The sequence below is a fragment of the Lissotriton vulgaris genome, chromosome 2_1 (genome assembly GCF_964263255.1).
Source record: "Lissotriton vulgaris chromosome 2_1, aLisVul1.2, whole genome shotgun sequence".
Taxonomy (NCBI): Eukaryota; Metazoa; Chordata; class Amphibia; order Caudata; family Salamandridae; genus Lissotriton; species Lissotriton vulgaris.
The window spans coordinates 1,826,674,096-1,826,688,714 of NC_141687.1; the positions used below are offsets into that span (position 1 = coordinate 1,826,674,096).

A 14,619-nucleotide genomic window follows, 5' to 3' on the forward strand; every position below is an offset into this window, starting at 1 on the left:
TGGGACTCTGCTGCAGTAGGTCACATCACTGGTTGCATAGTTTGAGGTGGAGCACTTTGGTCATTTGATGGAGTATTTCAGGGAAATTGAAATCCTTTGTATGCAAGGTTTTTCCTATAACTTCCTACCACATTCACAACCATCAGATTATTTGCTAAGATTATTCACCTGCTGCTTAAACTGTCTATGATCTTAGAAAACGGGTCTACTGAAAATTGGCATAAAAAAGGAGGCCTTGTCGCTTCCCTGGAACACCCAACTCGGGGGTGGGCACGGTGATGTGGCTTATGCTACCTCCAGAACTGGGGGATTTCCACAGAGCTAGCTACCTGTCTCCAGCAGATTGGCACAGGAACTCAAAGCACAGAGAAGAGAAGCCCTGGGAACTGGCTTCTGAGCCTGTAGTTTCTTGCTTTTGGTTTACTATTGAGTGTTTATCTCACTTGCTTCCTCTCTTCTTTCCCTCACTGTGGATGGAACGCTGGTGCGGATGTGGCCCTTCTTCTGTAAAGAGCGGGAGTCCATTTTGGTGAGTTCTTCTCTTGTCTGTCTTTGTTTCTTGTAGTAGGAAGCCCCTGTAGTGCTTTGCTGCTTTTGCACAGAGGTGTCCACTTGACTCTTGTGGTTGCTCCCCCTATTTTCCTGCGTATCCTATTCAAATGAGGTCTTGGTGGCGCACAAACCTTCAGTTTCTTGAAGTGCACCCCTAAATTCAGGGTCGCTGCAGGAAGGTTTTGATTGTATTCAAGGCGTGGGGAAGCAGACAGTGTCCCATTGATACATGAATTATGAGAATACATTTAAAACAAATCTGTTTGGAAATGAGTATTCATATCTCACTATGTGTTCCACTGCTTAATATACTGATGGCCCCTATGTGCTTGGCAGCCTGTGAGTATAGACCAGTGTAAAATGTGTGCACCGTACTTGCGAACCGTGTGTGGGCCCTTGCAGTAGGGTGCTATAGTGGTTGCTGAGAGGTGTAAAAGGGCTTTGTAATGTGGTGACCATTGAATATAGACAAGTTTTGAGAAGGTGTGGAGTTTGGAGGCTGGGCCATGAGGGCAACTTTGGAATTGGGCTCCTAGAGAAGAGGGGTGGTAGACAAACTGGGCAGAGGGTGCTGCCTTGAGAAGCAGGCAACAGCAAGGACGGGGCTTTGTTAATTTGAGACCTGAAGAGGACCTGATTGCAAAAGAGCTAAACTAGTCTAGCCCTGTATGCTTATGACCTCACCATCGATAGAACTTCAGCCAGGCATTCACTACTTGTTAAAATTAAATGCTTTAATTGACTACGCATTCCAGTAGTTTGTGAAAAAAGTACACCATATCAGAAGATTTCTGATATGCCCACTTACATTTTTTTTTATGTATATTCAGGCAAGCAAAGTATTTTATTTTTATTGCGGTTTTAACAAAACTGAAAGTGAGCTGAAAAAGTGTCACTGGTGGAGAGGATCCGATAAATCACGAGCGTGCTGTGTAAAAGAAACCCTTCTAACATCTGTGAACCGCTCTGTAAATGGTGTAAGCTTTGTAGCAAAGCTTACGCGCTTTAGCTGCTGGTTCCAATACTTAAAACTTCTATTTTCTTCTATGGGTTGGCTAGGTACCCCTCAATTTCCAGTCTTCAGGAGTGACCTTCTCTCGCACCGTGGTGGTGCCAGAGGCCAGTGTTGTCCCCAGTAGATGCTTGTTGACCTTTCTAAATTGATTTCTCTGTTGAAGGAGATGAATCCGGAATTTAATTCCTGGTTTATTGCTTTTGTAGTCTGATCTCAATTATCTTCTTTGGCATATTTTGTAAAAATTGTTGCATCTTACCAGATCGAATTGGTCGTTTTTCCCCTTTATTTTAATGCTCGATAAGTCCAAGTGTGCTGTGCTGGATGGACGGCCGAGTTACTTGTGCTTATAGCTGTTAATTCTTCAGGTGCAGCATTGCTGGTTGTCACTACAGGTGAAGGGAGTCGGCAGATAGCCGAAAGTATCCGATGTTCTGAGCATGGCCTTGAGACGGAGGCTTGGGCCATAAGAATCAGATTGAAGTTTTGATCGGCAGGCCATTAAAAGGCCAAACTGAAGTGTGCCCCAAGTGGACTGGTAAAGGATGGGGCATCCCAGGTGATGTCCAGGGTAGAGAGCAGCCATGCCATAAGAGGGTAAGGTGAGCAGAGTCCTCACTGATAAAAGGGTGGAGGTGAGAGAGGACCATAGGCGAGGGAGGTGACCCTGAGGTGGCTGTGCTGATTCTGTGGCAAGATGGTGCCAGAGGTTGGGCTATGGAAAACATAGGCCAAGCCATAGTGGGGTATTTAGGAGATTTGACCAGAGGCAAGTTCTTGTGGGCATAGGTGAAGTAGAGTTATTAGAGGACTGGGAGCGAGTGGGTCCCTTGGAACGATTAATGGAGTGGGTCAGAATGGGCCAGAGACATCTGGAATGGAGCATGAAAGGACATGTCTGGAAAAGTCCTTGGTGGGATAGGAATAAAATTGGATATGGCATTGGACCAGCCTCTAGGGTACAGAGAAGTTGCAAACACTATACACAGAAATCAGCATTCAGACCTGTAGGAATAAGGAGGCCAAGCGTACCGCAGTGTTGGTAAGTGTGGGCGAGACATGCCATGCAAGCCTTCGAGGGTGTGGGTAAGGAACAAACACGTGCAGAGATGTAAGCACCATATTTGCATCCTGATGTGCGGTGCTGGCTGGAGCTTGCAGGTTAGTTTAGTAGAGAGATTAAGCACCATCTACATGCTGCAAAGGTATGTGTCAACACTGTGTGTCTGTGTGTGTACGCGTTTGTGTACGCGTTTGTGTGGAGAGTTGGAGGCAAGTTGTGGCAGGTCTGCAAGCCATACTGGCTGTGTATGTCGCATGCAGTCAAATGCATTTGTGCAAGGGTAGGTTGTGGGGTTTTAGGGCACATGCAGTTGAAAGAATCACCTGTTTGTACTGTAGTTGTAGTGCAGGTGCCTCTGATGTGTTTGTATCACCTACGCTACTTCCAGTGCTTCTAGTCTGTTTTTTTTAATCCTTCCTGGGATGAGTTTCCAGTATTTTGGAAGTGATGATGGTCAACGCCGTATACAAAGCTCCTTCAAGGTGGGCTTACGCCGTATACAAAGCTCCTTCAAGGTGGGCTTTGTATACGGGGTAAAAGTATCCCCACCCCAGTACATATCATCCCAGGCCATAAGTGGATGTTCAACCTTCCTTTCTCTGCACTGTGTCCGATGAGACTTTACACTGCAGCCTCATGCCGCGTTAGACATACGCAACCACAGGAGCTGTTGCTTGCAGCCTGGTTTGCTTGATTGAGGGTGGTTTGCTTGATTGAGGGTGTTTCCTGAGATATCTTAATATTTTGCCGGATACGGTGTAGTGCAGCCCAGTTTGTTCTTTGATGCCTGGAATGCTGAGTCTATCTTTTCAGACCCACACAGAGTGCCGCTTGTAGGCACGCTCCTGTGGAGTGATGTTGGTGCATTTTCTTCTGTGGGCCCAGCTTAACCAGTTTTCCCAGTCTTATAAAGGGAGGAGGTGTCAGGACCTGGGGACCCAGGTTTAAATTCTGGCCTTGGCTCAACATAGTGGAGTGGTGTGGCTCACTGGTTAGAGGCAGCAGACCCAGAAGCAGAGGACGGCCCGGGACCAGGGTTCAATTCCCGACGCGGCAGGGCCGTGAACCAGGGTCAGCGGACTCAATAATTCTCGCCGCGGTGCCTACTCTAACCAGGGATCACACTCAGCAACTCTGGGCATTAGCTTGCCTCATCTCCACAACAGCCCCCCACAAACGCTGGGGAGGCCTGGTTTCACCTTGGAGATACCTAGGAGGGAACACCTCACAGGGAAAGCCAGGACAGGTTCCCCAGCGGTCTACAGCGCCAGGACACCTCTGGGTAGCAGTGCGCTTTACAAGAGACACACATTTACATAGTGTGATTCTGGACAAATCACTTACAATCCCTGTGTCTAAATGTAATGTGTGAAATGCATTTCTGTAATCGCCACTTTAAGTATGCTATCTGTTTCATCATCTCCCAAACTCCAATGTAATATATAGTGGTCTGTTCCAAGCTAAGTTTACGTTAAATAAATACAATAAATACATACATTCTAAGAGAAAGACATGATGTGATGGATTTCTAAGCTTCATTATGAATCGTCTAGGTGTGGCCTGCTTACTTTCTAGCAGATTAATCCTGAGCTAGTGTGTCCGACTTGAAAATGATGGTAAGAATTTTTATTTGCAAATGTCATTCGATAATTTCTGCTGTGTGAGGAGCAATAATGAGGGCAGCGGTTGAAAAAACAGTTTTCCAGCACCATAACCTGAACACCCTTCTGTTGAGTGTAGTCAACTGAAAATCTAACTTAAAGTCTCCCAGGTTTTGTGCGTGGGTGCTGGACAGGTTTGACGTTCCCTGTTATGTGATTCCACCTCATTTCCGGGGTGTGGCAGGATGCTCCTCCCTTGGATGGGGCTAGATTTTCACCCCATTTTTAAGGTCTCGTCAACCAATCCACGCACCTGACAGTAGGTGAAAGCTTCTCTAGGACTACACCAAAGTCTTAGTGGACCTGGAGCCCACTCATTCCTTACTATTGAATTACTTTATTGTCGCTCTTTTTCTTGCTCGCTTATTCTATTGCGTGCCTTCCTCCCCTTCTCCCTCCCCTGGTGCGCAGCCTCTTTAGCATCCTTTTCACTGGCTGACTTGTATGCTTCCACTGCTCACTTTTAGGGAACCACATTTTTCTTTTTTTTGGTAAGCATTCCATGAGTGCGCATGCTTTTCAGCTCTCTCCCGCCTGTGCTTCTCCCTCTGCCTCTACCAGATATCTACCCTACCCCCTACAGTCTGTGTTGCTCGCTCTCTCATTTTTGTCCTCCATAAAACCCCCTTCATACTTTAGGTGCTCTCTCCTTCATGTGCTGCTTTTCCCCTACTGTACGGTCTCCCCACCTGGCTTTATATTTATTTTTTATCTCCCTTCTCCTGCCCCTTCCTCGCCCTCCCCCTCCTTTCAAAATATATTGATTTGTATTTAATTTTTTTTAACATTTCTTGACGTGCTAAGTAGCTCCCATTTTGTTGCTGGTCAATATGCTTGCAGAAATGCAATTTAGTGCAATGAAAAATGTTTTTTTGTAATTATTATTTACTGTTTAAGTGGCATCTGTCCTATTGGATCAGTAAATAAAATGATGCCTGTGTCACTCAGCAGGTGTGGGCATGCATGGTAACATGCATGCGTTCATCATCATACTTGCATGTGTCTACAGAATGACTTGGGTGCTAGTAGTATCATGAAGCATACACATTGCCTCATTGCACTTTTTTTTCTGTTTTTGCTCGGTGGTGCACAGCATCTCTAAAAACCATTGGGAAAGCAAATAGCTTTCAAAGACGGTGACTATTGGTTTTGGCAATACCTCCCAGCATGTGTCCTGTGCCTTCCATGCTGCCATGTTGCGAGGATAACATCCCACCCATCTTTGTGACTTGGATGCTCTTATGCTAATGCCGCCCATGTTGACTTGTGGCAAAGATGCATTTTTGTTTAGATCAAACTACTACATCTGTTTGACTGCTGTAATAGTTATCCTTTTTAATGACACATATTTATTGCCCTTTGAAGGATGAAGGACCGAGTTGGCCAAACCATTGGTTCAACTCATGACCTGTGGTTCACTTTACATGTTTCCTTCAAATGCTTAACTCGTGGAGTCATTTTGGAGGCCTTTAATAATTCCCATCCTCTTGGGCATTTCTTTGGTAAGCCCCATGGCTTTGTTCATTATGTTGCCAAAACGCGCTTACCCTTCCCCTATCTTCTGCCTCTTGTACGGATTGGGATATACTACTCCAGTCAGTGGTGCATATTGGGGAGTCTCCCTCCTCCACCTGGCCTTCTTCCTAGCTCTTGTTATCAGAGGAGATGCATCCATGTAGTGTTTGTATTTCATCATGTGACTCTGTTTCTTTCATTTTTAAGAATAAATCCGTGTCCCCATCCGACAGCCTGAGAGCAAGTGAGAAACACCGGAGCTCGGTAGACTACAGTCTGGAAAACAAGAAACGGAAGGCGGAAGATAAAGACAACCTCAGCCGATATGTAAGAGGGTCTGAAGAACTTGATGCATCTCCCCCCTGTCAATCTTCCTTTTTGGGTGGGACGGTTGGTTTAGGATCGAATCTGTAGGTGGCTTCTCGTGTGAATGTTAATTGAGAATACCTTGCCAGTGACTGAGTATAGAGGGAAATATTTTTCTGGCTCTTTGCCTTGGGGAGGGGGGTGGGGGGCACTTATGCCAGCTCTGTGGGAGATCTGACTGCCTCTTTGTGGACGTGAGAAGTTTTGGCTTTCCATTTTTGCAGAGGGGGTAGTAATCTCTGGCTGTGTCCTTTGGGCAAAACAATTCCCTGATCAGTCCCTTTGTGGTTGGGGCGGTGGGGGTAGATTCTAAATCTCTAGAAGCTCTTTTGTAGGTGGAAATCAAACCCCACCCCCTCCCCCCTTTGTTGGATGGGAGCATCGATTAGCATTGGCCATGTGGGGGACATCTGATGGACACCTCTTGGTTTGGAGCCTTAAGACTTCGTGTGAAGAAGAGAATTACCAGGGTAGACCCCCAGGAGAGAGGGTTCAGGGATCTCTTCTTAAAACCCCTTTTATAATTTTCTCCAGCTCTGCATCTTTCTTCCTTTGACCACATGTGTCTCTGTCCCTTTGCTTCTCTTGACTTTTTCTCACCCCATCTCTCTGCACTGTGCAATGAGAAAGGGGGAGGGGTGGGATTGTCGAGTCCTGTTTTATTTATTTATTTGAGTGCTGCAATATCCTCTCATTATGTTTGCTTCTCTTTGTTAGGACAGTGATGGAGAGAAGAGCGATGATCTGGTGGTGGATGTGTCCAATGAGGTAGGCTCAGGCTTTGCTACACTAGACATTGAGATCATCTGCAGGTTCTCTCACCCTATCATTTCCCTGTCCATTGTACCAGTGCAGTCCTTCCCTGGTCTCCATCTTTTCTTTGTGCCGCATGTCCCTTTCATATCTGACCTATGTTATTTGTCTGTTTCCATTGATCTGACGTAGGTGTCTGTTTTGTGGGAGTTTAACATTGCTGATTTAATCGGTCTTTGGGGGGGCTGGTATTGTTGTAGTTACTGCGAATTAACATTTGTGTAGCACACAGTGTTCTATTAGTATGGCATAGCTGCACCTTTTGGTAGTCCAATGGCTGTTAGCTGTAACTTGTTTTGAGGGAGTTGGCATTAGGTGATATTATTATTTTCATTTGGAAGTGTGTGCGTTTTTCCATGTTCGAGTGTGTTTTCTGTCTTGAATTATTTCCAAGCAGGTGCTTATTCTGTATAGGTTAATGGATGTTAATTCCATCTGAATTGGCGTTTGCAATTTATTTTGTGGGTGGGGGCAAGGACAAAGGTTACTTTAAGGCAGTAGCCAGAACCTGACCTCAGATGAATTGGAGAGTGTTGGTTTTGCCTGAGAATTCGTGTTTGCCCATCTTGTAGGGGAAATGGTTTCATCATCTGCGTGTAGGGGTTCCCATTTCGTACTCCATTTAGGACTGACATCTGTCTTGTTGCCTTGACTGGGTGGCACTGATTTTGATCTACGTGACTACTAGCTACTTGTGCACCTTTTGGAGGGGATGGGCTCTGTTTCTACGATATGTTTGGTACTAGCTCTGCGGGGAAATTACAGTGCTGGTTTTGGTTAAGTTGTGTGTGCTTGCGTTGAGGGTGGAAGTTTTCTGTGAACAGGTTCTGCAAGTTTGACGGAGGTTGCGGGTGGTTAATTTGAAGTTGGGGGATGCTAGTTTTGAAAATGTGTAATTTCTTTGGGTGTTGTGTGGTGGTTTTGAAGGATTTTCAAACTTGTTTTGGGGTAGCTGGGTCTGGTAATTATGGTAAATGCTGGGCTAAGGGAGATTAAAGATGCTGTTTTTGAGTAACTTGAGTGCTCATTTTGATGTCCGTGATGAGACGATTTTGGAGGGTGACAATTTTTGATGACGGGTGTTCTTGGGCGTTTGGTGCATGGTGGTTTCATAAGTGATCTTCTCGGGATGGAGGGATAAGCGGGGCATGAAGGAGTTGCCAGATTTTTTTAGGCCCATACTGTTGTTGGGATTGATTCTGTTTAAAGGTTAGTGACGCTGTTTTCAGAACAATGGACGGGCAGTTTTAGGATTTGCAGATGCTGGTTCAGGGAAGGAGTTTCTGGAATGTTGCAGTCTTTCCCTTCCATGGGTGGTGGGCACGGTTGGAAATACCAATTGCAGGGAACATTGTGGGAGCTTGTTTAAGAAATGTGCATTGCAGTTCTTTGTCTATGTGGTGGAAAACACTTAATTTTATTTGACTTTGCCCTGGTGCTATTTAAAGTACCCCACAATCATTTGTGTAATATGATGAATTTCACGTTACACTGTTAAGCATTGGCCAGATTAAAAATAAAAAATAAAGTGATGACAGGGCTTGTTATTTCATAGGTGCGCACATGTCACCAAGCAAGTGTGCTCCTATTAAATGACACAGTTGATGGACGGAATGCAGAGTAAACAAAACAGTATCCCCCAGTCAATAGATCTGGGTTAAATCCATCGTTCTTTTGCTCACTATGCCACCCCAGTTTAGACTTTGCCATATGCAATGTAAATCAGTCTTGACCCTTTGCCTCATGGTAACAGTCCACACCGAACTGCCAAGCCAGGTCCTTTCTGGACCGGAGCCAAGCATCCTGGGACCGGTTTTGGTGCATCACCCCTCATCAGCCATGCTAGCTTGAATCCAGTGGCACAGTGAGCCTGGGACCCACGTCAGAGCATACCCTGAGGAATTAGGGCAAGAAGGCAAAATACACACAGTTGATGGACGGAATGCAAAGCAAATAAAACATTCTCCCCCAGTCGATATATATCTGGGTTAAATCCATCGTACTTTTGTTCACAATGCCACCCCAGTTTAGACCCAGGCATATGCAAATCAGTCTTCACCTTGTGCCTCATCGGAACAGTCCAGACTGAACTGCCAAGCCAGGTCCTCCCTGGACCAGGACCAAGCAATCTGTGACCAGTTTCGGGGCATCACCCCTCCTCAGCCAGGCTAGCTTGAATCCAGTGGCACAAATAACCCTGGTGGCTTTTTTGTATTTACCGGTTCAAGAGTGATCAGCAATAAAAAAAAGTTTTAAGATCTGTAATTTCACTAGTGCAAAAGCATTATTTTTCTAAGGCAGCGGGGCAATTTGGTGCCTGGTACATTTAAAAAAAAAAATCAAATCTAAAACAAAATTGCGGGGTTGAGTGGATATGGAAAAGCAACGGTGAGTGGGATAAAATAAGGTCGGCTTGGGGAAGTGAGCGAAAAAAAGTAGCAAGAGGGAGAGAGCAGTCAATTTTGGCAGGGGAGAATCACACAAGAGAATGCAAATAGAGAGCAACACAGTGTGGCGAACTGAAATCTGCTTAATTTGTTAGTTAAACATAGAGAATGTAAAAGAATGTGTTTCTGTCCCCCTGGACCGTAATCCCGTAATCAAGGTCCAGGGGGATCGAAACGCATTGGGTGTTGCATTCTTTATGTTTTACAAACAAATTATAAGATTACAATTCTGGAAGTGCGGAATACTGTCTGTTTTGGCCATGTCGGTTGGGACGCACCACCACGAAAGCAGATAAGAGCGCTTCAATCCGCCCGCATACCTGGAAGCAAAGTGGAAATATGTATATATATATATATCTCCAATGACCCTGTAATACTGCTTGCTGCTTCCCAGGAAGTTACAATATACTCTTTGTATAACACGTCTTAGCTCAACACTTTGCAGCTGTGGATGTAGCATCGTTCTAGGTTTAGGCTGACAACTCATAGCAATTTATCAAAGTACAAAGGGCATTAGACCCCAAGAAGTTTTAAGAATGCTAATGCAAGCTTAAAGATGCTGTCTGGCTTGGCTCGTCCTGGAGTTTAGGATCTAATCCTAAACTCCAGCTATAGGCAGGCTCCTGGCCAGTAACACCGATGTGGGGCTTCTACATAGATGCTTTAGTCTGGTTCTTCAGAGAGGACTCGTAGCTGGCTCAGATAGTATAGCACAACCCCTGCACTGTGGGCACGTTAGCCCTGGATGTCACTGAAAAGTGAAGGTTGTTCTAGAACAAAACACCAAGCAATATCAGTTTTACATGTGTCCTTTTTGCTGCTCTAAAGGTAAAATCTAGGCAGGCATCTTATTCATGGAATATGGCCTGCTCTTTGGATGCCTAGTCAAGGACCTGGTTAAGTTAGGGGGGTTTTATCACTCATGCTTTGCAGAGGGGTATCATTGAGTTTACTCAAAGAGTGAGTCATCTCAATTTATGCTCAATGGCTTCCAAGATCAAATGGATTTATCCGGTTTCCTGTTCAGTTTTAAACCAAAAAAGGATGGGCGCATCCGGTGGAAGCAGAGACATATATGGGTAGCAGAATTACACACTATTCCGTGGGCTTCATAAGACCTTTTCTATGTTTGTAAGGGTTTTGTTGAAGTGAGCTATGACTGTGCTAAATATGAACGTTGCTTGCATAAAGAGGCATAACTCTTGGCTGGAAACATGCCAATCTGGGAGGTAGTATACAAGGGCAAGACTGGAAAGTCCCCAGTACTAGTAGGCTTTTGTGTTTTATAGCTGAGAGAGAGACAGAGTTGGAGTTGGCTCCCTATTCAAACTACTGGGAACCTGCTAAATACATACACCATTCATCACACACAAAAGCACCAAAGAAACCAAGTATTGCACTGGAGAACACATACTATGGTTACTTGGCAGAAATGGCTTCTATTTTGTTGTCATTACATTTCAAAACACTCAAGAATTGGTACGGAGGCTGCTGATTTTACATTGATTGGTGATAGGCCTAGGCTTTTCAGATGCTTTTTTGGAGGTCTAGGGATGTTTCTACATAAGTGATGGTTTAATGTTGTTTGTGTACCCTGGTTTGTATGGATGAGTGATTTGTTTCAATTGATTGCCCTTGTAAGTATTCATTACCTTACAGGAAATTGTCCAAGCTAGAAAACTCTGGTTTTGGGTGGCGTTAGTGATCATCTAAGCTCTTGATCAGTTTAGGAGACTCAGTATTTTTCTTCATCTTCTCAGGATCCTGCCACGCCTCGCCTCAGCCCTCCACACTCTCCTCCTGAGAACGGTCTGGATAAACTGCGAGGACTGAAGGATGCACCTCCAAGCAGCCCTGCATCGGTGGCCTCCTCCAGCAGCACTCCCTCCTCCAAAACCAAGGACCTTTCCCATGTAGGTGAAGCCCTCTTTTCCCTGGTGCCTTGTTTATAAGGGGTGGTAGTGGGGGTGGTGCATGTTGCATGGTCTTATCTCTTCCTCTGTTCATTGAGGAGGGTACGCCTGTCCCTACGCTCTTCTAAGCACTGACTGGGGTATGTCCAGCGCCCACCAGTGCAGGTGTTCCAAGACAATAAACTGTAGGCTTCTTGCTCTTGCCATGCAACAGTTGAGACTCTGGTGGCCTCTTGTGTAGATTCTGATGGGGTCTCTTGTTTTCCATCTGTTGCCTCAGTACAGATCCCCAGTGCAGATGGATTCCTATTGTGCCACAGTTGCTGGTATCAGAATAACAAAAGATTGGAGAGCGGTCTGAACTAGCCTTTTTGTTAAGGTTCTTTTAGTACAAGGTGGAGCAAAATTTCCTCTGTAGAGTGGGAAGACAACACTATTTTTATCGGAGTTAGCTCTGTTCTTGAGTGAAAACCGTTCTTCAAGCTATGCTTTTTGTGAATGGGGCAACTCTGAAAGGGTGAGTTGCTAGACACGCTGAACACAACTTAGAAAATGTGTTGCCTCGTGATATAGTGTCAACACTTTCCACAAGTATGCCCTTTCTTAGGCTTGGTTAATACACAGCCCATACTACTGTTATAGTATATCAAAAAAGCAGTGAGGAATTGGACTGTGGAGTGAGCAAAGTGTAGATAAGGTGGATCTGTTAAAAAATTTTTTTTATAATAATCTTGTTGACCGGAGGCTTAGGCAGGAGGTTTGTTGCACAGTATGTGAATTAAACGTCTTGAAGCGTTCCCGGAAGAAAAGGGCACCCATAGTCTACCACAGTGTTGGTGGAACACTCGGTGTAGTCACCCAGCTTCCTGGCACAAGCTAAAAGGAAAGTAGTCTGTAATGAATATCACTTCTGGCATAAAAAAGTTCCAGGTGCTCTCTCTTGAGATTTAAATTGGAGATTTCAAATAACTCCCAGGAAATGTATTGTCCCCTTCGCCTCTCACACCTAGTCACTGGAGGGAGAGCCTCCCCGTTTGTTCACCATCTCAGAAATCCAAAATGTAGGAGTCTTTTTGGGTCTTTAAAAGGCTAATGTAATTAGTAGCTCTGAAGCCAAGATGTGTTGACCTATCCTCATTGTCTGGAATGAGCTGGAGATGGAGAAAGGAGGGGAACGGAAAATTCTAAATATACAGACACGGGCCCCGATTGAAGCGTCATTTAATGCCTCCGCCCAGAGTGACTTGCATACTCAAGCTGGTGCATGTCCTGATTGTGCCACCCCCATCCAAACACCCCTTGGGACATTTGGTAGGGGTTTAAGCTTAAGAGACTTCTTACCAGAATCCTGCTCATGAAGCAATTTACCAGTGCTAGGTTACCTCAACCAGGGAGGTAATGTATATGGCGACTAGGAGATAAGAGCTTAGAAACAGCAAGCCATTTCGAGTGGTTAATCTGAATGCGCATTGTGTGGTAGAACATTGATCGTACATGCCATCTTTGTTGGTATTGCTGTATAAGTGATACATTGGTGAGCAGTTTGTTTTCCAGTTTCATCGTTTGCATTCAAGTCCTCTTTAATCAACAGAAGAGAGATATGCCAAGAACTGGGAAGGGATACCATGCCTCAGAACAGGCTCATGGAGTTCAAATGGCCTGCTTGTTTAGCAGGCACAGGGTGGTGCTTGCATGGTACAGAGATTGAGTTGATGTGGGCGAGAGGTAGCGGATAAGGAGCTCGGAGAGGGAGAGGCGTTATCTAGTAGAGTTTAAAAGGCAAACGTTAGCTAAGTATATTGGGCACTGTATGTGGCCGAGGGCCTCCCCCTTGATCGTCTCTGGAGCGATAGGTGTTCGAGTGGAGGTTGGGCCTGCGGGTGAAAGTATTGAGTTTGTCGAGTAAAGAAAAGGACAGTGACTAATAAACTCTTACAAAAATCCAATTTACTAATTGCTCCTGGTCATTAAGTATTGATTTTACGTGTGGAACGGGTCGTAAGGTGACTACATCGGTTTAGTAGTTGGAACGTAGCAGCATCCTGGAGAAATTGAACTGTTTGCTGAAGTTCTCACAAATGCCACGGGATTCATGGTATTTTCGCAAAAATAAGGCAGCGACAAAGCATAGTTGGAGCGGGGGTAGAGAGTATGTAGGTAACGTTAGTCTTTGAAGAGTTCTGTTTCAGGAAGTATACTAAACATTTGTGAAGGTGATATAATAGGGAGGGGTCGATCATGCCTCTGAGGAACTCGGAGTAAAAATGGAATAGAGGAGCCCAAACCGATCCCAGTGGAATACCAAGCGAGAGGGAGGGTCCACCACGCGATCGAGAGGGCTGAGTTGGGATAGGTAGGAAGAGGTTCGTGCAGAAAGTGTACCTGCAGAGACATGAGAGTAGCCAGCATAGTTTGGTTGTCGTGGTGCTAAAAACGGAAGAAAGGTACAATAGACGAGATACTCGTTATGTTGAAGTATGGCATGTCCGTGAAATAAAGTTAGTGAAAGCCAGATAGTAGTCATTTTATTTGCAAATGGATAAGAAGCTGTCATATTTTGGAAACTTGTTCGAATAATTTTGTGGAGGAGGCTGAACAGTACTGGCAAATTTCCCATGTCCATGCGTTACTAGCTGCTCCAGTTTTTTTTGTTGGTTTTTTTTGTTGCATTTTGCAACTTGTCTATCCCATTATAATATCAATACTAAAAATCCCAGTATCTCGACTTGAATCTCTAGTAGAGTAGCTAGTTATGCATGAACCTGGGACGTTTAGCACCTATAGCTGTCATACGGAGCAGCAGCTGACCAGAAAGAAGAGGCCGGCTCGGTTTTATTTTTTTAAGTTTATTCATTTTTTAAAATAAAGTCCGAATGATGTAAACTGAAAGGTCACAGACTTAAGTGAGGTTCCTAGTTGAAATTTGAGGAGAGGCAGATAAGAATGATGGGGTGTGGTTTGATGATTTATGGTGCTCATTTTTCAAGTGGATAGCATAAAAGATTGTTAGAATAGAGTAATGGTGTCGATTCTGGTGAAAATGTAGGGGCAAAGGCAATGGCATAGAATGCGAAGGATACATTCAGAGAGGTAGGGTTAAATATGCATACATGGGCAGTAAGCAGCGTTGTGAGTGTTTCTCATTTTGTTGCTGTAAAGGAAAATATTCTGCAAAGCCACCAGCAGAAACGTTCAATTTAGTGGTTGATGTGTGAGAAGGAAGGAAAGACATGATGGTACAGGGCATGGATTGTGGTTGGTGTTTAGGGGAGAT

The 14,619-nt window shown here is 44.8% G+C and overlaps 1 protein-coding gene across 8 annotated transcripts in view; it reads left to right on the forward strand.

Annotated features, from left to right (window-relative positions):
• The window catches only part of TLE3 (TLE family member 3, transcriptional corepressor), an 85,503-nt gene that overhangs the window by 53,216 nt on the left and 17,668 nt on the right, over positions 1-14,619 (forward strand). For 4 of the 8 annotated variants that reach the window (XM_086957933.1, XM_086957936.1, XM_086957935.1 and 1 more), the window contains exons 8-11: positions 513-529; positions 6,014-6,133; positions 6,890-6,940; positions 11,193-11,345. In XM_086957933.1, the coding sequence (XP_086814059.1) occupies positions 513-529; positions 6,014-6,133; positions 6,890-6,940; positions 11,193-11,345 (341 nt within the window). Of the gene's footprint in view, positions 1-469; positions 530-6,013; positions 6,134-6,889; positions 6,941-11,192; positions 11,346-14,619 lie in introns of all 8 variants that reach the window. The other 4 variants (XM_086957930.1, XM_086957934.1, XM_086957932.1 and 1 more) reach the window with 2 other exon arrangements.